A 23,571-nucleotide genomic window follows, 5' to 3' on the forward strand; every position below is an offset into this window, starting at 1 on the left:
GTGGTCTTGATCTCCTGACCTCGTGATCCGCCCGCCTCGGCCTCCCAAAGTGCTGGGATTACAAGCGTGAGCCACCGCGCCCGGCCAAGGAATGTTTTAATAACTATATATTACTCTGCATGTCTCTAATCACAATTTCTATTTACCAAGAAAAATGCTATTTCTGTTGTAACACACAGAAATAACAATGCTGGCTAAGTTTAAAATGAGAATTCTTACTTCCTGATTAAGACACAGAGGACTTGAAAGATTCAAGATAACTAGGAATAACAGAATCACTTATGACCATTTAAGTAACTTGAATAAAGACAACATAAGGTTATCCCAGAAACCTGGAGAAACACCTTAGAAATGCCACTCTTCCAGTCATAAGTTTTTCTCATTATTTATTTTCTTCTTTTAAGGGATAAAGCAGAAAATATTAATGAGTTAAAAAAAGAATTTTTTTTTTTACAGTATAATCTGTAATGGGTCGGAGGGAGGATAAGCTACATTTTATAAATATTTTATTTATAATCTGAGTACATCACAAAACATCCAAAAGTCTTTCATGCCTAAATCTTGTACAATTTACTTCAATTTTGTGTAATTAAAGGAAAACTTTCAGTAACTACATAGCCAGCATTCAAAGATATTAAAGTACATAAAAGACCTATTTAGCCAGAAAATCCTATTCCTGAACAAAGAATAAACGAGCTAATGAAATCTATTTCATATAATAAATAAAGGAGGGCAAATTAGCTCACACATATTTATACTGTACGAAAATGAAAAATAAATACAGTGGCAATACCAATAAAAGTAATAAAACTTACATCACCGATGATTTTCGCTGTTACTGTTGGAACTGCACCTTGATATAAATTAAAACATAAATTTAGGATCTTTACAATTATTTTAACATTAGCATTAAAAGCTGATTATCAGTACATAAACACAAACCCGCATGCTAAGAACATGTGTTTTTTTAATCCAACGGAAGAAACTAGCAATTCTAAAGTATGAGATATGAAACTTGTGCAGCAAGCCACTATTCCTAATATGAATGTGTCAAACGTATGAAAATAATCCCTGATGAAAGGAAGTTAGAGGACCACTGCATTCAACCATTTTAAATGGGCTAGATAAATGCTGTCCAATCAAGCCATACCTTGTAAGACACTGTTAGAATTCACTGTGGGCTGAGCAGCAGGGGCACTTGCCAACGATACTACATTGGCTATAACTGGAGTCGAATCTTTTCTCAGAGATGGGGGTCCTGCTGAAGCAGCTTGAACCATGGAAATATTTGCTGATTAAAATAAACAAAAATAAGGAAACCTCACGTGATTTACATGTACTTACACAGAAACCATTTCAAGGAAGTTAAACAATGTTTTCAGGTTTGAGTAATTTCTGTTGGAGCAAAAAGTCACTTTAGGATTAACTGAGTTTTGGTTTTTTGTTTTTTTTTTTGTTTTAGACAGAGTCTCACTCTGCTACCTAGGCTGGAGTGCAGTGGCACGATCTCAGCTCACAGTGACCTCCGCCTCCGGGGTTCAAGCGATTCCTCTGCCTCAGCCTCCCAAGTAGCTGGGACTACAGGTGCACACCACCACACCCAGCTAATTTTTTGTATTTTAGTAGAGACAGGGTTTCACCATGTTGGCCAGGATGGTCTCAAACTCCTGACCTTGTGATCCGCCTGCCGCAGCCTCCCAAAGTGCTGGGATTACAGGCGTGAGCCACCATATCCTGGTTTTCTACTTTTTAATTAGTAAAACTTGAAAGTTTTCTATTTACTTTATCTTTACATAAAAATGCAACAAATAGTCTAACTTAAAAACCAACAATGCAAATCCTCAAACACACAATACCAATGAAGATCACAGGACAGATTTAATGGACAATTCAGCCTAATGTTTTTCTTATCTTGCCTTTATATAGAAATAATTTTTTTTTAAGTTTTGGAGTAGGCTCTTGTAGATTTTGCTTTTATTTATAAGGAGACTATACTTAAATTCTTCTAGCTTTCAGGATGATACTAGTGTTGTTTGTTTTTAAATAATAAATTTTCTGAGATAAAACGGCCTAACTATGCACATAGTGTGTAGTCTTGATAAGATAAGTAAGTCCTGATAAGGTAAGTAAGCAATAAAGAGGAAGGGGCACCAGGTGGGGGAGAACAATGAGTAATTACTTGAGAGATGACCTCCTACAGGTAGCCCCAGGAGCATGGCTTCATTCTGCGAGCAGCCCCCTCCAGCTGGACCTTGTAAAACTTCCCTCAAGCCGCTGCCTCTTTGCAGACTTCCCCTTCTCTGCTGTGCTGCTCACTGCAACCTTGCAACATATTTTCACACCTTCTCTAATAAATCTGCCTTTAACTATGACTGTCTTGGTAAATTCCTTTACAGCCCGTGACACTGGCCCCAACTAGTCACATCCACGACATATAGTTTTATTTTATTTTAATTTTTTAGAGGCAGGGTCTCACTATATCATCCAGCTGGGATTGCTGTGCTACGGTCACCGCTCACTGCACCCCTGAACTCCTGGCCTCAAGCCGTCCTCCCACCTCAGCATTCCAAAGGCGGTGGGATTATCGGCATGAACCATCACACCTGGCCTGCATATGGTATACTTAAAAGGCCCTGTGATTTTGACTTTATGTCTTTTGTTATAAGTAGTCTCAAAGGATTTTTTAAGGAAGCCAATTATACTCATTACAAACCATTAACTGTTATCATTTCCCATAAACTTAAGTTCTTACAGAGTTTATTTGATTCAATATTCTCAAAGAAATCTATTTAATCAAAAACTCATTTTTACTCAGCTTTAATCTAAGGTGTCAGGCCTCTGAGCCCAAGCTAAGCCATCATATCCCCTCTGACCTGCACATACACATCCAGATGGCCGGTTCCCGCCTTAACTGATGATATTCCACGACAAAAGAAGTGAAAATGGTCTGTTCCTGCCTTAACTGATGACATTACCTTGTGAAATTCCTTTTCCTGGCTCATCCTGGCTCAAAAAGCTCCCCCGCTGAGCACTTTGTGACCCCCACTCCTGCCCGCCAGAGAACAACCCCCCTTTTCCCAAATCTTATAAAACGGCCCCACCCCATCTCCCTTCGCTGACTCTTTTCCAACTCAGTCCGCCTGCACCCAGGTGAAATAAACAGCCTTGTTGCTCACACAAAGCCTGTTTGGTGGTCTCTTCACACAGACACGAGTGAAATAAGGTGTTCAACAAAAAAAACTAAATGTTAATCATACAGAATACAAGGAAACTGAGGTTTCATGAAATTAATGACAAATGTTTACACAGTTCCTGTAAAAGAACAGTAGTTCCTAGTATTGACCAAAGACTCCGTTCAGTACTTAAGGTTAATTTTACCTGCATTATTTTGTGAAGGCGGGTCACATACACTTTGCTGATTACAGAACATCAAGATACAAAGCAGGTTACAGAAATGTTTCATTTCCCCTCGCCATTTCAAGGACTCACTGAGTTTACCCTGTCGCTTACAAGCATCACATTTGGCCATCTAAAAAAAAGAAGGTAGTCAAGGAGTAAGAAACAAATTATCTGCGGTCTCACAGAATAAAAATAGGACACACATAGCAAGTGAGGAAATTAGAATTTAGATCACAAAATTAAAGTTTGACTGTCTTTATCAATGATTATATATATATATATATATATATATATAAATAATTTTTTTTTTTTTTTTTTGAGACGGAGTCTTGCTCTATTGCCCAGGCTGGAGTGCAGTGGCGTGATCTCGGCTCACTGCAAGCTCCACCTCCCGGGTTCATGCAATTCTCCTGACTCAGCCTCCCGAGTAGCTGGGACTACAGGTACCCGCCACCACGCCCGGCTAATTTTTTTGTATTTTTAGTAGAGACAGGGTTTCACCGTGTTAGCCAGGATGGTCTCGATCTCCTGACCTCATGATCCACCCGCCTCGGCCTCCCAAAGTGCTGGGATTACAGGCGTGAGCCACCGCACCCAGCCAATTTTATACTAATTTTTTTTTAAAAAATGTAACATACAGACTTCACTCTATAGCAATTAAAAAACAAAGTGAAATAAAAATAAGGTCTATCTTCCTCAGACTTCAGAAGACAAATTCACTTTATTTAAATAATAAATGAATAAAATTATGTTTAAATATTTTAATGTTTTAAGACTGATATGTCTCCAGGAAATTAAAAACAAAAGAAATAAAACTTCAATAACATTAAAGTCTTTCTAAATCTTGTATTAATTGCTAGAAGGCATAAAACATTTAATACTTAAAAGTTTTAAATAATTAAACTGTCCTTTATATGACATGAAATTTTAAAAGGGAATAATTTATGCCCTAGCTTGAAAAACCCAGGAATGTGAATTCTATTTACCTGATAGAACAAAACTGTATATTTGGACATGCATTCTTCACAACAGAACTCTTCCACTTTCCCTCCTAAATTATTCTGTACCAATTTGGGAGATGTCTGTAAACAATAACTGCACATTTTACAGTGATTTCCCCAGCGTTTTGCCAAGTCATGTTTATAAAGCAATTTGCAACCTAAAAATCAGGAAAGATAAAATTAACATTAGGTAGAAATATTAGTTTTTTACATCTTTAAATGGCCTAGGACAGGCCGAGTGCAGTGGCTCACACCTGTAATCCCAACACTTTGGGAGGCTGGCGGGAGGATTGCTTGAGCCCAGGAGTTTGAGACTAGCCTGGGAAACATGGCAAGACCCCATCTCAAATAAAAACAAAAACAAAAAAAAGAAAAATAAGTGGCCTAGGACAAAGTTTTCACACTTGGGTCCTGACCAGTTCAGAGTATCTTGATTTCTTAGAGTATCTATACTAGTTTTTGTTTTGTTTTGGTTTGGTTTTTGTTTTTGTTTTAAATGATATAAGACAGGATAGGACAGAAGAGAAAATATTAAACTGCATCGGTTTTATTTCATGAAACTTTTGGGGCTGGGCGTAGTGGCTCACACCTGTAATCCCAGCACTCTGGGAGGCCAAAGTGGGTAGATCACCTGAGGTCAGGAGTTCGAGACCAGCCTGGCCAACATGGTGAAGCCCTATCTCTACTAAAAATACAAAAATTAGCCAGGTGTAGTGGCGAGTGCCTGTAATCCCAGCTACTCCGGAGGTTGAGGCAGGAGAATCGCTTGAACCCAGGAGGCAGAGGTTGCAGTGTGCCAAGATCGCTCCATGGCATTCCAGCCTAGGTGACAGAGCAAGACTCTGTCTCAAAAAAACAAAAACAAAAACAAAAAAACCTTTTATTTAGGTATGTGAAAATACACTGGGTCACAATGTAAATGTATTTCTTCTTTTGTGTTATCAAAAGGTTTGAAAGCCCTTGCTCTAGAAGACTAATTAATACAGCTTTAGAGTAAAATAAAATATTATAAACATATAGAATAGTTATCTAAATAAGGAAAACAATCTTCCACATATTAATTTGCATATTCAAGCTATTTCTATTCAGAAATATAATGGCTGTTTAAGACAATAAAAGTATAAACTTAGAATGTTACCATAATTTAAGGCATTCCATTTAGAAATAAGTACACGAACTAGAAGATCTTTGAGGTCCCCATCAACCTAATAATGGGGAACCTAAGGATGTTAAATGTTTTTCACATCATCTTCTGCATTATACTTTGCAAATCTTTCACTTCATTTAACATCTACATAATATAAGAAAACTAGATCAAAAAAGAATGAACTAAGTGTAAATGAATCGAAAAGGCATTTACGTTATACATAAACAATAAAACAGATTAACTTAGATAGTGAAAGCTTAAATCATCAACTGCTTTAAAATAACCGACATGCTCAGTAGGTAAGATAATCTTCTGTCTTTACCTTCACTACAGAATGACTTGTCAGCACCTGAGAACCGAACAGTCTCCTTTACAATTTTCTCAATTTTACAATATTCACACATTGCCATTACATTATTTATTTTCTTATATTCATCAGAACAATTCTTGCCACAGAACTGAAACATTTTGCCCTGCAAAGAAATAATCATTAAGTACTAATTAAACATTTGGTTGGTCTTATGGAACTCCTTATCTCCCTTACTTTCAAAACAAATGCTCTGATTTTGAGAGATGCAAAGTTAAAAATAATTTTACAAATAGACCCATGTATACTCAAAATCTTATCATGAACATGCTATACTTTACCTTATAGTCAAGAAGTTCTGGTTTTGTGGCAAAAAGACGGTTACAGTGTTGACATTTGAGTTTCACAACACTTCGTGCAAACCCAACATGCTGGGACTGGGCAGCGAGACGCTGGAGACCAGCTGCAGCAGAGCTACTGATGGAGGTGGGAGAAACAGCAGATGTGCTACCTCCTCCGGCTGACACTGTGGAACCTGTGGGGATGCTTACAATTACTTGGCCCTGAGACAAGGGCACTACTGAAGAATTCATTCCAGTTGGTTTGTTGAATAAATTCTGGAAAAACAAAACAACGAAAAGTATCAATTTAATCTTTGTTAAAACAAACAAGTATCATGTGCCTACATATGCCAAACACAGTTCTAGGGCATGTAAGGTACATCTGTTAACAGGCAATGTTCCTGCCTCTGAACAGCTTATAAAGGAATGGGAGGAGTCTCATTTATGATGAAAAAATAAAATAACTAATAATCTTCCTCAAAAATAATATCCTCCCAATAGATAATATGGGTGATAAAAATACCATTCAATTTTATAGAAGGCAGTTAAATGAAATTCCAAATACAGAATGAACTACAAATTCAAGTTTAATAGGAATGATATAGAAACTTACACAACCCAGGCCCTAGCAAACACCTAATAAATGTGCATTACTATAGTAGGTGATAGGTTTGAATTTGTGTCCCTGCCCAAATCTCATGTCCAGTCGTAATCCCCAATGTTGGGGGAGGAGCCGGGCAGGAAGTGACTGGATCATGGGGGTGGATTTCTCCCCTGCTGTTCTGGTGATAGTGAGTTCTCACTATCTGGTTATTTAAAAGTGTAGCAACTCCCCCTTCTCTCTCTTCTTGATCCTATCATGTAAGACGTGCTGGCTTCCCCTTCGCCTTCTGCCATAATTGAAAGTTTCCTGAGGCCTCTCCAGCCATGCTACCTGTACAGCCTGTGGAACTGTGAGCCAATTAAAACTCTTTCTTTATAAATTACCCAGTCTAGGGTATTTTAGAGCAGTGCAAGAACAGACTCATACAGTAGGTGACTCACTGACTGAAGAAGAGGAAGGTTCCTGAAGCCATACCTGGAAAGCTACCACACAGCTGTAGCTGCAGAAGTTGCGTATACTTCCATCTGACATGGCTAGGTGATACTGAGGAATTGCTGAGGTTTTACAACTGTTACACTGAACTTGTACACCTTAGCAAATCAAAATAAAAACCAATGAGTAATATGTACAAATGTACACAAAAGTATGAGAAATTAAATAATATTATACAATATAAGAAAATTCAAGGGCCAGGGTAAGTTGTAGGAACTGAAACTAAATCATGTCACATATAAGCAAAAACTAACATAATACTGAAAATTTTTCTTTCCAATTTAAATTAGTCAAAGTCTACCCTGAAACTACCAAATAAATGAAACGTCAAAGAAATTAGGTGGGGATAAAGAAAATATATTAAAGAAGCCATATGAAATTCTTTTGGTAAGGGGGAAATGCATAAATAGGCATGCAAGTAAATAAATAAGCAATCAAGGTAACAGGTGATATTTTACAACAAATATCTGAAATACGTTAAATGTGCCTTAAAAATCAACCAAAAAAATATACCTTAAAAACAAAGCAATAAACATAATTTTTCAACTATTACATTTCATAGTTTATGAAACCAGTATTACCTGCAGAAGTAACCATTTTAACTCTGTAAGCAGATAAGCAATTAACAGAACAGAAAAGCTCTGTCTTCCCCAAGCTATTGGTATTTTCAATCATTTCTGCTGAGGATCTCAATGATTTGCAAAGCGCACATGGTGTAATTTTGGCTGATTTCTATTAAGAGAATAAAACAACATTCATTTTTAACAAATTCCTAGTAAAAGCATAATTCTTTGAAATGTTTATACTCAACACTTTTGAAATATTTGAAATCAGTGATTTTCAAACTTTTATGATTGTAATCCTCAGTAGGAAATTTTATGGTACACATGTACTTCTGAGATTTTGCATTTGTGTATTATGTATGTATGTAATAAAACTAAAACGTTTTATAGAGGAATAAATATCATGACAACATGTAATGCACTTTGATATTTTCCAATCTATTTTATTTCATTAAAAAAGTAATGCGGCCAGGGCAGTGGCTCACCCCTGTAATCCCAGCACATTGGGAGGCCGAGGTGGGTGGATCACCTGAGGTCAGGAGTTCAAGACCAGCAAGGCCAACACGGTGAAACCCCGCCTCCACAAAAATACAAAAAAAATTAGCTGGGCATAGTGGCGGGCACCTGTAGTCCCAGCTATTTGGGAGGCTGAGGCAGGAGAATGGCATGAACACAGGAGGTGGAGCTTGCAGTGAGCTGAGATTGCGCCACTGCACTCCAGCGTGGGCGACAGAAAGAGAAGATTCCGTCTCAAAAAAAGAAAAAGAAAAAATAATAATGCTGGTTATAACCTAGTAATTAATTTCAGGGTCTATTAATAGGTCATAACCAGTTTTAAAAACATTAAATAACAGCAAGTTCATGCTTTTACACTATATCATCCTATAAATTGAAATAACCCCCTCCAATGGTGCTTACACATATGAATTCAAGGAAATTAGTAAACTTATTAGGTAACTTATTGGCAAATATTCTACAACTAATAATAAAAAAAATACTCTATAAGCGTAAAGTGAGAGCAAACCTGGGATATCACAGGTGTCCAAATACAAACAACTAGAGTCCGTTATCTTAAGTCTTCACCCAATTAGGGATTCAGCAGCAAATAATGCTAAGTATTATTAACATGTCACACATTCAGGATAATTTATAAAGTATGTCCAGCACCAATTAGGAGATTTTAAGAGCAATCTTCCTTCTTAAAGAATCAATTTGTGAAACTTGATATTAAAATAAATACACAGTAAAGTGAATATATGCCTGAATTCTGGAATGTCTTCTAAATCTCTAACTCCATTTCCCGCTCTTCCCTAATGAGGACTGTAAAAGCAAACCTCATTTGTAAGACCCAGGTCAAGAGTTACCTCTGTGAAGCTTTTGCTGATAGTCTCATCTTTCCCTATCAAGTAGAGCTCACTATGCTACCTCTGTGGCCCACTGTACCCATAATACTTCCATCGTAGCATCTCTATTTACTCATTTATATGTCTTATCTTTCTCAGGAGACAGGCAGCCCCTCAAAACAGAAATTATATCTAATGTTTGTTGAATGAATTATATATAAGGAAGAAAGGAAAGTAGCAGAAATGACCATCTACAATGCCCCAGTTACATACTAGGCATTCTTTCATTCTTACTTTCTATAATCCTAAAAACATCCCAGTGACATAGGTGGTATCATAGTTATTTACAGACAGAAAAACTGGGACTCAGGGAGCTTAACTGCTTTCCCCAGGGTAAAACTGTCTATTTGAACATAAGGTCTGGAATTAAATCTAGATTTGCCTTACTTCTAAATTCCAGTTCTTTCTCTGCCACAGCAGATATAATACATGAAAAATTTAATAGGTTTTGGCTAAATTAAAAGTAAAGAATAAATTTAAAATTAAGATGTTTCATCCTATTTCTCCCTCTCTTGTGGACTATGACTCATCTTTCAATGGACTGAATCCAAGTAACTTTTAGTACCTGATACAGTATCAGGAAAAGAACAGTCTTTTGGAAAAAGATAAAACAATGAAGATGTGGGGATTTTTTTTTCCTTTGAGAACAAAAATAAGGAATGAATAGTAAAACTTAGCCATTATAGTGTGTTTTCACATTAACAGGAAATAAACTGAAACATGTTTAAATTCCAAAATTACTACAAAGTTTTAAGAACAATTAACAAGAAAGTTCCTAATCAACACTATTAAATTCACCAATTTTGGTAAACTGTATAAAAATTTACTGTTCTAAGGAAAAGAATGATTAGCAAATGCACTTACATAGAGAAACATTATAAAATTAAAAATATTAAAAGTACTTACCCCATAAATATATACACCTACTATGGACCCATAAAAATTAAAAATTAAAACCATATATATATATATATATATAGCATTTACTATTCCTTTAGGTTTATCAATTTTAAAACTAATATTTGATCAAAATTCACTAATAAAATACAAATCTAATACACACAAAACTACATAAAAGACATTTGTTATAGAGTTCATCCAGTTCATCCCATGCACACCTCAATTCACAAATACATAATCCACATCTATTTCTTCCTATTTCATAAAGATAAGAAAAATCCCTTACTGTAACAATTAATGATATAATTTTGATTATCTGGTTTGCGATTTTAATTCTGTGAATCAGATTTCAACAATACATATGCAACTTGAACCTTTCCTTGTCAAATAAGAAGTATATATGCAAATCTCACATGCTGGAAAGATTAGAAGGCTATACACTAAAATGACAGGATTTGTTATCTGTGAGAAATACACTGTATTTCTTCGTGTTTTTTTTAACTTTCAAAATATTGTTAAAGAATACAAATCACTTTTGAAATAAAAAAGCCCTACTGGCCGGGCGTGGTGGCTCGCACCTGTAATCCCAGCACAGGGATTGGGAGGCCAAGGCGGGTGGATCACTTGAGGTCAGGAGTTTGATACTAGCCTGGCCAGTATAGTGAAATCCCATCTCTACTAAAAATGCAAAAAAATTAGCCAGGCCTGGTGGTGGGCGCCTGTAATCCTAGCTACTTGGGAGGCTGAGGCAGGAGAATTGCTTGAACCAGGGAGGCGGAGGTTGCAGTGAGCCAAGATCGCACTCCAGCCTGGGAGACAGTGCGAGGCTCCATCTCAAAAAAAAAAAAAAAAAAAAAAAAAAAAAAAAAAAGCCACACTCTAAAAACATGTATTTCAAATGCATAAACATGTATAAACAAATGCATGAACGAAACTGCTACTTATAGAACTCTATGCGAATATTAATGCACATTTATTCAACAAATACTATTTATGTATAAAGAATACCAGTTAAGCAAATAGTAAACTCACTCTCTCTATATATGTATATATACATATACATATATACATACATACGTATATATACGTGTGTGTGTGTGTGTGTGTGTGTATATATATATATATATATATATATATTTTTTTTTTTTTTTTTTTGACAGAGTTTCACTCTTGTTGCCCAGGCTGGAGTGCAATGGCACGATCTTGGCTCACTGCAACCTCCACCTCCCGAGTTCAAGCGATTCTCCTGCCTCAGCCTCCTGAGTAGCTAGGATTAAAGGGATGTGTCACCACACCTGGCTAATTTTTGTATTTTTAGTAGAGATGGGGTCTCTCCATGTTGGTCAGGCTGGTCTCGAATTCCCAACCTCAGGTGATCTGCCCGCCTCAGCCTCCCAAAGTGCTGGGATTACAGGTGTGAGCCATGGCACCCGGCCAGTAAACCCAATATTGCAAAACAACGTTTTCATAAATAATTTTGACTAAAAATACAGATTACCTGAACTGAACAAAGACATCAAGATTAAATATGGTCATGTACCTGCTTGTATGCTGTGATACACGATGAACTACAAAACTTCTTAGACTGTCCCTCTATCTGAAGCATGTGGCATTGTCCCGACCCACTGTAACAGTAACCCCCACAGTTCTCACAACAGTTCATGGTGAGGTTGTTAGCAGAACGAAACTTAGAGAAGCAGGCATCACTGCAAAGTTTATGGACCACATTCTGGTAATTAACTTCATGTCGAATCTAGAAATTAAAAAACAGCCACACAAAAACAAGAAGCAGAGAGCATCAAAAGCTGTTCTTTAAGCACAAACATATTAGACTCCTGCCCCAATAAAGGAAAATGATAACTTACAACAGCATTCTTCTGACACATGCTGCATTTGGTTGAAATACTATTTGTATTTATGGTAACAATAGGTTTTTTTTTCAGTTCATATGTTGACAAACATGACTGACTGCAAAAATCTTTACTAGTGGTGGTGTTTTCAAACTGGGCACTGATCACATCCTTTGGATTTAAAATGTCTCTAAAAATAAGAAAAAAAATAACATAAGCCATGGTATAATTCATTTCTTTTTCCTTTCTGTGAGCTAAAATAACTAAATAAAACAGAGGCAATTATACTGTAGGGAAATAACACTGGAATTTAAGTATAAAAACTTTAATTTTCTGGGAGACACTTAAAAATTGCTTTGATCCTTAAATTCTTTTCTATGAAGTGGAATTAATACAGCACCTACTTCATAGAACTGTTATGAGAATTAGTATGTTTCAAAGACTAAAAGGAAAACATCAAATGATTAGCATTCATTATCTCTACAGGAGGGATTATAGGAGATTTTTATTTTCTTTTCTAGAATTATCTGTATTTTCAAAATATTCTTAAAAAATACTATATTACATTTAACATTGTCAAAAATTAGTATCTTTTAAAAGTAAACATACATTTTACACTACACTGTGCATATTCTAGCACAGTTATATAAAATATAACATTACCATATCTAAATAATTTTATTTCTAAGCACTAGTAACAAAGGCAATGAAGATTAAAACCCTAATGATTAAGGCTCCTTACCACTCCAACCCTAATCCCACCAAATCACTCACTCTATAGTAGTTTACCAGATAGTTCAAGTGGAAACCATATTAAAAACCAATTTTTCGGCTGGGCGCAGTGGCTCACGCCTGTAATCCCAAAGCTTTGGGAGGCTGAGGCGGGCAGATCACAAGGTCAGGAGATCGAGAGCATCCTGGCTAACACAGTGAAACCCCATCTCTACTAAAAATACAAAAAATTAGCCAGGCGTGGTGGCATGCACCTGTAGTCCCAGCTACTCAGGAGGCTGAGGCAGGAGGATGGCATGAACCCGGGAAGCAGAGCTTGCATTGAGCCTAGATTGTGCCACTGCACTCCAGCCTGGGCGACAGAGGGAGACTCTGTCTCAAAAAAAATAAATTAAATAAATAAATAATAAAAACCAATTTTTCAAACTGGTGAAATTTTCTCATCAATGTCTCTCTCCCATGAGTATACATCCACATAATAGTTAATAAACTGCTTTATACTCATGCTTATATCTTAAAGAGATTACACTAATAGGATACTTTTAAAGAAAAGATTATAGGCATACCTTGTTTTATTGTGCTTCACAGATACTGCACTTTTTAACAAATAGAAGGCTTGTAGCAACCCTGCCTCAAGCAAGTCTATCAGTGCCATTTCTCAACAGCATTTGCCCACGTCATGTCTCTGTATTACATTTTGGTAGTTCTCCCAATATTTCAATTGCTTTTGTTACTATAATATCTCCTTTTCTGTGATTAGTGAACACTGATGTTACTATTGTTTTGGGGAGTAACCATGAACCACGTCAATGTAAGATAGCAAACTTCATTGAAAACTGTGTGTGTTCTGACTGCTCTGTTGACCAGCCACTTCTGTATCTCCCCCACTCCACAGGCCTTCCTATTCCCTGAGGCACAACAATATTGAAAGCAGGCCAGTGAATAACCTCACAATGGCCTCTAAGTGCTCAACAAAAGTAAGAGTCCCACATTTCTCACTATAAATCAAAAGCTAGAAATGATTACTCTTAGTGAGGAAGGCATGTGGAAAGCTAGGCCTCTTGCGCCAAACATTTAACCACATAATAAATGCAAAGGAAAAGTTCTCGAAAGACTAAGAGGGCTACTCCAGTGAAGACACGAATGATAAGAAAGTGCAACAGTTGGCCGGGCGTGGTGGCTCACGCCTGTAATACCAGCACTTTGGGAGGCCAAGGCGGGCGGATCAACTGGGGTCAGGAGTTGGAGACCAGCCTGGCCAACATGGTGAAACCACGTCTCTACTAAAAAATGCAAAATCTAGGCAAGGCGCAGTGGCTCACGCCTGTAATCCCAGTACTTTGGGAGGGTGAGGTAGGTGGGTCACAAGGTCAAGAGATCCAGACCATCCTGGCCAACATGGTGAAATCCCATCTCTATTAAAAATACAAAAATTAGCTGGGCGTGGTGGTGCGTGACTGTAGTCCGAGCTACTTGGGAGGCTGAGGCAGGAGAATTGCTTGAACCCGGGAGGCAGAGGCTGCAGTGACCTGAGATTGAGCCACTGCACTCAAGCCTGGGTGACAGAGAGACACTCTGTCTCAAAACAACAACAAAAAGAAAGTGCAAGTCTTACTGCTGATGTGGAGAAAAGTTATAGTGGTCTTGATAGAAGATAAACCAGTCACAGCATTCCCTCAAGCCAAAGCCTAATCCAGAGCAACGCCTTAACTCTCTTGAATTCTAGGAAGGCTCAGTTAAAGAAGCTGCAGAAGTTTAGAGCTGGCAGAGGTTAGCTCATACGGTTTAACGAAAGAAGCTATCTCTGGAACATCAAAGTACAAGGTGAAGCAGCAAGTGCTGATGGAGAAGCTGTAGCAAGTTATCAAGACTATCTAGCTGAGACAGCTTATGATGGTGGCTACACTAAATAAGATTCTCAATGTAGAAGAAACAGTCTTCTATCGAAAAACTATGCCATCTAGGACTTTCATAGCCAGAGAGAAGTCAATGTCTGGCTTCAAAGCTTCAAAGGACAGGCTGACTGTCTTGTTAGGGGCTAACGTAGCTGGTGACTTTAAGTAGAAGCCACCAGGTTCTACTTTTACCTTTCAAAAATCCCAGGACACTTAAAAGATTCCTTTCAAAATATTACTGCTCATTGACATCTAGTCACTGAAGAGCTGTGATGGAGATGTACAAGAGGTTAATGTTATTTTCATATCTGCTTACCCAATATCTATTCTGCAGCCTGTGGATCAAGGAGTAATTTCAACTTTTGCAACTCATTATTTAAGAAATACATTTCCTAAGGCTACAGCTGCCATAGATAGTGATTCCTATAATGGATCTGGCCAAAGGAAATTAAAAAGCTTCTGGAAAGGATTCACCATTCCAGATGACATTAAGAACATTCATGATTAATGAGAGGAAATCCAAATATCATCATTAATAGGAGCTTGGAAGTAGGTAACTTCAATCCTCACAGATGACTCTGAGGAGTCTGAGACTTCTGTGGAGGAAATAACTACAAATGTGGGAGAAATAGTAAGAGAACTAGAAGTGGTGCCTGAAGATGCGACTGAATTGCTGCAATCTCATGATAAAACTTGAACAGATGAGGAGTTGCTTCCAATGGATGAGCAAGGAAAGTAATTTCTTGTCGTGGAATTTACTCCTGGTGCAGATGCTGTGAACTTTGGTGAAATGACACCAAAGGATTTAAAGTATTACATAAACTTAGTTGATAAAGCAATGGTGGAGTCTGAGAGTACTGATTCCAATTTGGAAAGTTCTTCTCTGGGTAAAATGCTATCAAATATTATTGCATGCCACAAAGAAATATTTTGTGAAAGGAAGAGTCAACTGATGTGACAAACTTCATTGTTATCTTAAGAAATTGCCACAACCACCAAAACCTTCAGCAACCATCACCTGAATTAATCAGCAGCCATCAACATTGAAACAAGACTGTCCACTAGTAATAAGATTATGACTCACTGAAGGCTCACATGATTGTTAGCATTTGTTAGCAATGCAGTATTTTTAATTTAAAAATGTACATTGGTTTTTAAAGATTTAATGCTATTGCACACAGACTACAGTATAAACACAACTTTGATATGAACTGGGAAGCCAAAAAATTAGTATCACTCACTTTATTGAGATAATTGCTTTATTGAGGTGGTCTGGAACCAAACCCTGAATATCTCTGAAGTATGGCTATACAAACCTCTCTGTTCAGTAAAATAGTAGATACAATGGGAAATCATCATTAGGAGCACCTAATATTGTACTATAATACATAACTCCATACCTTGCCATCTTCCATACTTAGCAGCTCCAGACTGCTTTGCTTTTTTCATTTCCTGTTATTTTTAAAATTAGGTTTTAATGTATTTCATAGAGGGATATTTAGTGAGAAGTTACATTGAGCCAGACATTAACGAAACCCTGAGTCAAAATATGGTCCACATATGGGCCAGGCGCAGTGGCTCACACCTGTAATCCCAGCACTTTGGGAGGCTGAGGCAGATCACTTGAGGTCAGGAGTTTGAGACCAGCCTGGCCAACATGGCGAAACCCCGTCTCTATTATAAATACAAAAATTAGCCAGGCGTGGTGGCATGCGCCTGTAGTCCCAGCTACTCAGGAGGCTGAGGAAAGAGAATCACTTGAACCTGGGAGGCAGAAGTTGCAGTGAGCCCAGATCGTACCACTGTACTCCAGCCTGGGCAACAGGGCAAGACTCCATCTCAAAAAAGAGATGTATGTACTTATGGAGCTCAGAGTTATTGTGACAAATAGACAAATATTTTATAAAATACTGTAACAGAAGCATTCTTAAAATACTACGGGCCAGGTGTGGTGGCTCGCGCCTGTAATCTCAGCACTTTGGGAGGCCGAGGTGGGCAGATCACCTGAGGTCAAGAGATCAAGACCATCCTGGCCAATACGGTAAAACCCTGTCTCTACTAAAATACAAAAAAATTAGCTGGGCATGGTGGCGTGTGCCTGTAGTCCCAGCTACTTGAGAGGCTGAGGCAGGAAAATCACTTCAACCTGGAAGGCAGAGGCTGCAGTGAGCCAAGATTGCGCCACTGCACTCCAGCCTGGCGACAAAGCAAGACTCTGTCTCAAAAAAAAAAAAAAAAAAAAAAAAAGTATAAATAATTTTTGGAGAAGACACGAATAACGTGCCATAAAAATATAAATGAAGAAACAATTATTTCAGACTACATGTAACATGAAAGGCAACCCAAAGGGTGATATTTTAGCTGGACCTTAAATAGGAGTTTTCCAGAAAGTTAAGGAGATAAGAATTGGGAGCAGCATGGATCAAGGAAACGGAAGTATAAAATTAGGTATTTTTTCACTGCTCTCACTATGCTTAGAGTCCAATTAGATTACATCTTGTGGTAGTGGATTATATCTTATGACAGAATGAGAAGAAACAATCTCATTCAAGTTAGTGAAAATTCAGAAATGGTACAGACAATCTGGGTGTTACATCTCTGAATATCATTATAACAAGAATCTGATCTAACAGTATTAACAAAATTATCCTCCAGATTACTCTTTTCTGCAAAATATGAGATAATTTTTTTTTGTTTTTTTCAAAGATAGGGTCCTGCTCTGTCACCTAGGCTGAAGAGCAGGAGTGTGATCATAGCTCACTGCAGCCTCAAACTCCTGGACTCAAGAAATCCTCTTGCCTCATCCTCCCAAGCAGCTGGGATTACAGGCATGTGGCACCACGGTTGGTTAATTCTTTAACTTTTTGTAGGGATGAGGTTTCACTGTGTTGCCCGGGCTGGTCTCGAAATCCTGGGCTCATGCAATCTTCCAATGTTGGCTTCCTAAAGTGCTGGGATTACAGGCATGAGCCACTGCTCCCAGCCAAGACAGATTTTTTAAAACAAATTATTAGGTCCCTATCATTAAGGAAACCTAAAAATTAAACGGCAAACAAAATCTTTTCAGAGTTTAAGTTAAATTCAAGAGACTAAGAGATACGATTACCAAAAATTGAGAAAAATAAAATTTATTCTGAATAGCTAATGAGCTTCTTCTAACCTAAGTGCTGCTGTTATATTTCTACTGGTATACAACAATAGCAGTAGTTATCAGAGAGGAAATTTTTTCCATCTCTGCCTATTCAAATCAAATTGAAACCCTTCTTATGGGGAATGATTTCTAAATGAAACCTGTTTGACTATATAGACTATGTAGAGAAACAATGCATATGCCAAAATTAACCAGTTAGGTGACACAAGCAAATCTTTTTTTTTTTTTGAGACGGAGTCTCGCTCTGTCGCCCAGGCTGGAGTGCAGTGGCGCAATCTCGGCTCACTGCAAGCTCCGCCTCCCGGGTTCACGTCATTCTCCTGCCTCAGCCTCCCTGAGTAGCTGGGACTACAGGCGCCTGCCACCACGCCCGGCTAATTTTTTTTGTATTTTTAGTAGAGACGGGGTTTCACCGTGGTCTTGATCTCCTGACCTCGTGATCCGCCCGCCTCGGCCTCCCAAAGTGCTGGGATTACAAGCGTGAGCCACTGCGCCCGGCCGACAAGCAAATCTTTTAGCTTCTTTGAATTTAGCTTCCTTATATTTTTGGTACATCCAACTCATCAGTTTTACAATCAGATAAATCAGACTATACCAAACTGTTGTAATCACCGTGTAAATATGAGGGGATAAAAAGGAAGGAACGGTAGTGTTGAACAGGGGATTAAAGGGTAGCTCAGAAAGTAAAATGGAATATAAGGAAAAACAAGGTTGACAATGGTTAAAGACTGAAGCAAAAAGTAAGTATTATGTAAAATAAGAAGTAGGAGAAAAGTAAGACAGAAAATGAAGAAAAGCCTGAAGAGGTAAGTAAGGAGTACCTGAAAGAACAGAAAGGGGTGAATGAAAAAGAGTAAGGAATAAAAAAAGGGTAAAAGAATAAGCGAATAAAAAGGTAGAACTGTAAAGAGTCAAGGGATAACAGGTTGACGAAATGGAAAATTTGGATAATGGATAAACCAAACATGAGAAGAGAACATAAGCTTAAAGAGCAATTGAATTACATAAGATCAAAACGTAGATAATATAACATGACACATAGGTAGAAATGACCTGTCTCTAATAAAGCTTAGGCAAACACCAGAGACTGGAGGCCAAAGAAACATGACAAATCTAGATGAAAACAGTAACATGTATGGACAATAATAATAACTTTTTAAAACGAGAAAGAGGGTATATTTTAAAACTTACGTGAGTTTTCCATAGCCATTTTGAAAAAAACTGATAAATCTTTGAAAAAAAAAAAATCTATGACTGACTTTTTTTTTTTTTTTTTTGAGATGGAGATATGGCTGACGTTTTTTAGGGGCTGGGGGGACCAGGTCTCACTATGTTGCCCAGGCTGAGTCTCAGACTCCTGGGCTCAAGCAATCCTCCCACCTCAGCCTCCTGAGTAGGTGGGACTACAAGTGCATGCCACCATGCCCAGCCTATGGCTATGGTTATAAAAGGATAAATATCGCTGAAATTTTAAAGACTGTTGATCCCTAGAGTAAGAATTAAATAAAGAAACATGAAATTATTATGTGAAATGATCTCATGGCAAAATAAGAAACAGAAAAAAAAACTATAAAAATTAAAATCTTCAAACTGACTTAAGTCTTACAATCCCATGATGAGTGCCGCGCACGGTGGCTCACACCTGTAATTCCAGCACTTTGGGAGGCCAAGGCGGGTGGGTCATCTGAGGTCGGGAGTTTGAGACCAGCCTGACCAACATGGAGAAACTCCACCTCTACTAAAAATACAAAAAAATTAGCTGGGCGTAGTGGTGCATGCTTGTAATCCCAGCTACTCGGGAGGCTGAGGCAAGAGAATCACTTGAACCCCGGAGGTGGAGGTTGCGGTGAGCCAAGATTGTGCCATTGCACCCCAGCCTGGGCAACAAGAGCAAAACTCTTGTCTCAAAAAAAAAAAAAAAAGAATCCCATGATGAATATCTGAAATACAGAAATTAGAGACAGGATATATACCTAAGTACTCATTTTTAAAAGTCCATTTTACAATTCAAGCAGTATAAAGTCTATTTTTACTAAATAATTTTACTACATAAGTTATAACTATAAAGTATTAAGTATAGCTTTTTTAGAAGTTAGGATCATTGGACTGGGTGCAGTGGCTCACACCTGTAATCCTAGCACTTTGGGAGACTGAGGCGAGTGGATCACAAGGTGAGGAGATCGAGACCAACCTGGCTAACACAGTGAAACCCCGCCTCTACTAAACATATAAAAAATTAGCCGTGCAGGGCCGGGCACAGTGGCTCATGCCTGTAATCCCAGCACTTTGGGAGGTTGAGGAGGGTGGATCAGGAGGTCAGGAGTTTGAGACCAGCCTGACCAACATGGTGAAACCCCGTCTCTACTGAAAATACAAAAAAAAAAAAAAAAAAAAAATTAGCCGTGCATGGTGGCGGATGCCTGTAGTCCCAGCTACTCGGGAGACTGAGGCAGGAGAATGGCGTTAACCTGGGAGGCAGAGCTTGCAGTGAGCCGAGACTGCGCCACTGCACTCCAGCTTGGGCGACAGAGCGGCGAGACTCGGTCTCAAAAAAAAAAAGAAAAAAAAAAAGTTAAGATCATTAATTCTCCCATTCAACAAATACTTAAGCATTTACTGTGCTGGGTATATTGAAGTAGATACACAAAGTTCCTACCCTTGTGCGGGGTGTGGGTGTGTGTGTATAGATATATATTTATTTATACTGACATAAATTATATGTATTTACTATGTGTACAACATAATTTTCTTTTTTTTTTTTTTGAGACAGAGTCTTACTCTGTCGTCCAGGCTGGAGTGCACTGGTGCAATCTTGGCTCACTGCAACCTCTACCTCCCAGGGTCCAGTGATTCTTGTGCCTCAGCCATCTGAGTAGCTGGGATTATGTGCATGTGCCACCAAGCCCAGCTAATTTTTGTATTTTTACCAGAGATGGAGGTTTCACCATATTGGCCAGGCTGGTCTTGAACTCCTGGCCTCTAGTGATCCACCTGCCTTAGCCTCCCAAAGTGCTGGGATTACAGGCGTAAGCCACCACGCCCAGCCACAACATCATATTTTAAAGAACAGGCTGAGTATCCCTAATCCAGAAATCCAAAACGCTCCCAGTATCTGAAACTTTTTGAGAGCCAACATGATGTTTAAAGGAAATGCTCATTGGAGCATTAAATTTCAGATTTTCAGATTAGAAATGCTCAATCAGTTAGTAGATATAATGCAAATGTCCCAAAACCTTTTTAAAAATCCAAAATCTGAAACACCTCTGGTCCCAAGCATTTCAGGTAAGAGACACTCAACCTGTGTGTATATGTGTGTCTATGTGTGTGTACACACACACTGTGCGATGCCTAAATCTAGCTAATTAATATATGCATTTCTTGGTTACTATTTTTGTGGTGAGAACATTTTATATCCATTCTCATCATTTTTCAAGAATACAATGTATCATTAACTATAGTCACCATATTGTACAACAGATCTTCAATTCTTTCTAACTAAAAACTTTTGTATCCTTTAACCAACATTCCCTGGCACCTTTCCCAACCACTTCCTCATGGTTTATGTTCTAATGAAATAAAATTTTTAAAAAATAAGCCGAAATCTATCACTCAAAATAGCCCTGGTATAATTATTATTCTAACAATGACAACATAACTCAAAGATATATTTTTTAAATTCCCTTTTATAAATTCCTTCACAAAAGGCATTGAAAGTCACAAAAGCACCAATCTTATATAATCAAATTTCATTTTTGAACAAAAATTGATATAAAATATCTTAATCTGCACTTTAATCAATATACATGGTTCTAAATGGCTTTTAGCCAAATGTGAACAGTAAATAAGCACTCAAGAGATAAAAATTTGATAGCACAGAAGCTATTCAAAAGAAATGTGTAATTAGCTTAAAAGATAGTCCCAAAACAAAAAGTTGCAGAAGTTTCTATTGTTCTTTAAATAGCGGCAATTTTGCAATAAAAATAGAAATTCCAAAGAAAACTGAAGTCCAATCTACATTTGTATATATAAGTTACAGTATATATTTAAGCTGCCTCAAATATAACCAAAATTTACCCTTTCGGTCATTTCAAAAAAATGAAGCATAAACGATGCGCATATAACTAACTTCCAGAAAAACTTCTAACCATATTTAAATTTCTTTTAAACATCTCTTATCTAACTGAACTAGGAGGAGTATCTTTTTTCCTCTCCGGGCAGACAAAGTGCAGCATCTGTGTGAGGAACTATAAACATTACTGCCTAAAGTAATAAATGAATCATGGTTTGAGTAGCCTGATTATAGAGTGTTTCAGAACAAGAGCATTATTCCTCTTTTTCTGACTTAAACTGTTTCTAACAATCACAAAATTAGTCAAAGTTATTGCGTATTCCTCAAATATATCAGGATGACCTTATTACAGTCATAAGGTCATACCCCTTTTTTGTTATTAAACATTCCAATGGACACAATACGGTAGTTCAGAGACATTGAGAAAATAAAAATACAGGCCGGGCACGGTGGCTCACACCTGTAATCCCAGCACTTTGGGAGGCCGAGGCAGGCGGATCACGAGGTCAGGAGATCGAGACCATCCTGGCTAACACGGTGAAAGCCCGTCTCTACTAAAAAACACAAAAAATTAGCCGGGCGAGGTGGCGGGTGCCTGTAGTCCCAGCTACTCAGGAGGCCGAGGCAGGAGAATGGCGTGAACCCGGGAGGCGGAGCTTGCAGTGAGCTGAGATCATGCCACTGCACTCCAGCCTGGGCAACAGAGCGAGACTCTGTCTCAAAATAAATAAATAAATATATATATATATTTATATATATATATATATACACACACACACACACATACATACATACACACACACACACACACTGGAAGCCATTTAAGGTTAAGAAGAAAAGTATTAAATAAATTCAAATTACATAACAGGAAATATAACTTTAAATATTTGTTGGATTTAAATATCTATTGCCTATAGTTAAAAGATAAAATACTGCTGTAATACAATATCCCTAAATGTGCACTTTTTGTTATATCAGGCACTTCAACTAACAAGGATGGGAGAGCTGGTTTCAAAAACAATACATAAAAGTAACATTACTGAAAGCTAAAAAACAAGCTGAGCACCTAGCACCTGGAAGACTGAAAAGCAACAACTGAAAGCAGACAGAAAATAATGTGGTATTTCTCAAAAAAATTATAAAAAGGAATAAATGTAGAATATCAAATGTAATACATGAGCTAAGAACAAAGTATGTTAAGAGAAAGGAAAGAAACAAAAAAGATAATTTAGAATTCTGCTATACTTTGAGCAACTTGAACAAGTTTTCTTGGTGAGAGGAGGCGGTGGGCGGGCAGGTGGAACTGTATATCCAGTGAGGCACAGTGTGGAGCAGAATAGCTGAGTAGACCCTTTCCTCTGATAAGCAGTTTGCCCCTTCTGGAGGATTTTTTTACAACCAGAACAGGAAACTCGAACAGCTGTGGCTGGAACTGAAGGAAGCATTTTATTCATGCCAGATGACGCCAGTGAGGGCTGAAAGCCAGTAGTCAACTGTGGAGCTTTAAACAAAAAAAAAAAAAAAAAAAAAAAATTGAAAGAAAAAAATGTTTTACTTTTTACCATGAATTTTAAGTAGACATTCTTTCTTTCTCTTCTAGAACTAGTCTTGAAACCCAACAGTAATTATGCAATATACAATTTAAAGGCATCCTAAGTGGGTAGAGAGAGCTGCCTAGTTTTTTAATACAAGCAGAATTTCTTCTCATTCATATTGG

General features: G+C 37.7%; 1 protein-coding gene across 13 annotated transcripts in view; it reads right to left on the reverse strand.

Moving 5' to 3' along the window:
* ZMYM4 (zinc finger MYM-type containing 4) overlaps positions 1-23,571 on the reverse strand; it is a 153,844-nt gene that overhangs the window by 29,296 nt on the left and 100,977 nt on the right. For 12 of the 13 annotated variants that reach the window (XM_063627867.1, XM_055254677.2, XM_055254686.1 and 9 more), the window contains 11 exons: positions 23,100-23,355; positions 12,023-12,197; positions 11,698-11,910; positions 7,873-8,023; positions 7,274-7,389; positions 6,196-6,471; positions 5,870-6,020; positions 4,386-4,558; positions 3,379-3,529; positions 1,151-1,291; positions 816-853 (listed from right to left, as the gene is read on the reverse strand). In XM_063627867.1, coding sequence (XP_063483937.1) covers positions 816-853; positions 1,151-1,291; positions 3,379-3,529; positions 4,386-4,558; positions 5,870-6,020; positions 6,196-6,471; positions 7,274-7,389; positions 7,873-8,023; positions 11,698-11,910; positions 12,023-12,197; positions 23,100-23,355 — 1,841 coding nt within the window. The remainder of the gene's footprint in view (positions 1-815; positions 854-1,150; positions 1,292-3,378; positions 3,530-4,385; positions 4,559-5,869; positions 6,021-6,195; positions 6,472-7,273; positions 7,390-7,872; positions 8,024-11,697; positions 11,911-12,022; positions 12,198-23,099; positions 23,356-23,571) is intronic. The other variant, XM_063627869.1, reaches the window with a different exon arrangement.

Source organism: Symphalangus syndactylus, chromosome 12, assembly GCF_028878055.3.
Source record: "Symphalangus syndactylus isolate Jambi chromosome 12, NHGRI_mSymSyn1-v2.1_pri, whole genome shotgun sequence".
Lineage (NCBI taxonomy): Eukaryota > Metazoa > Chordata > Mammalia > Primates > Hylobatidae > Symphalangus > Symphalangus syndactylus.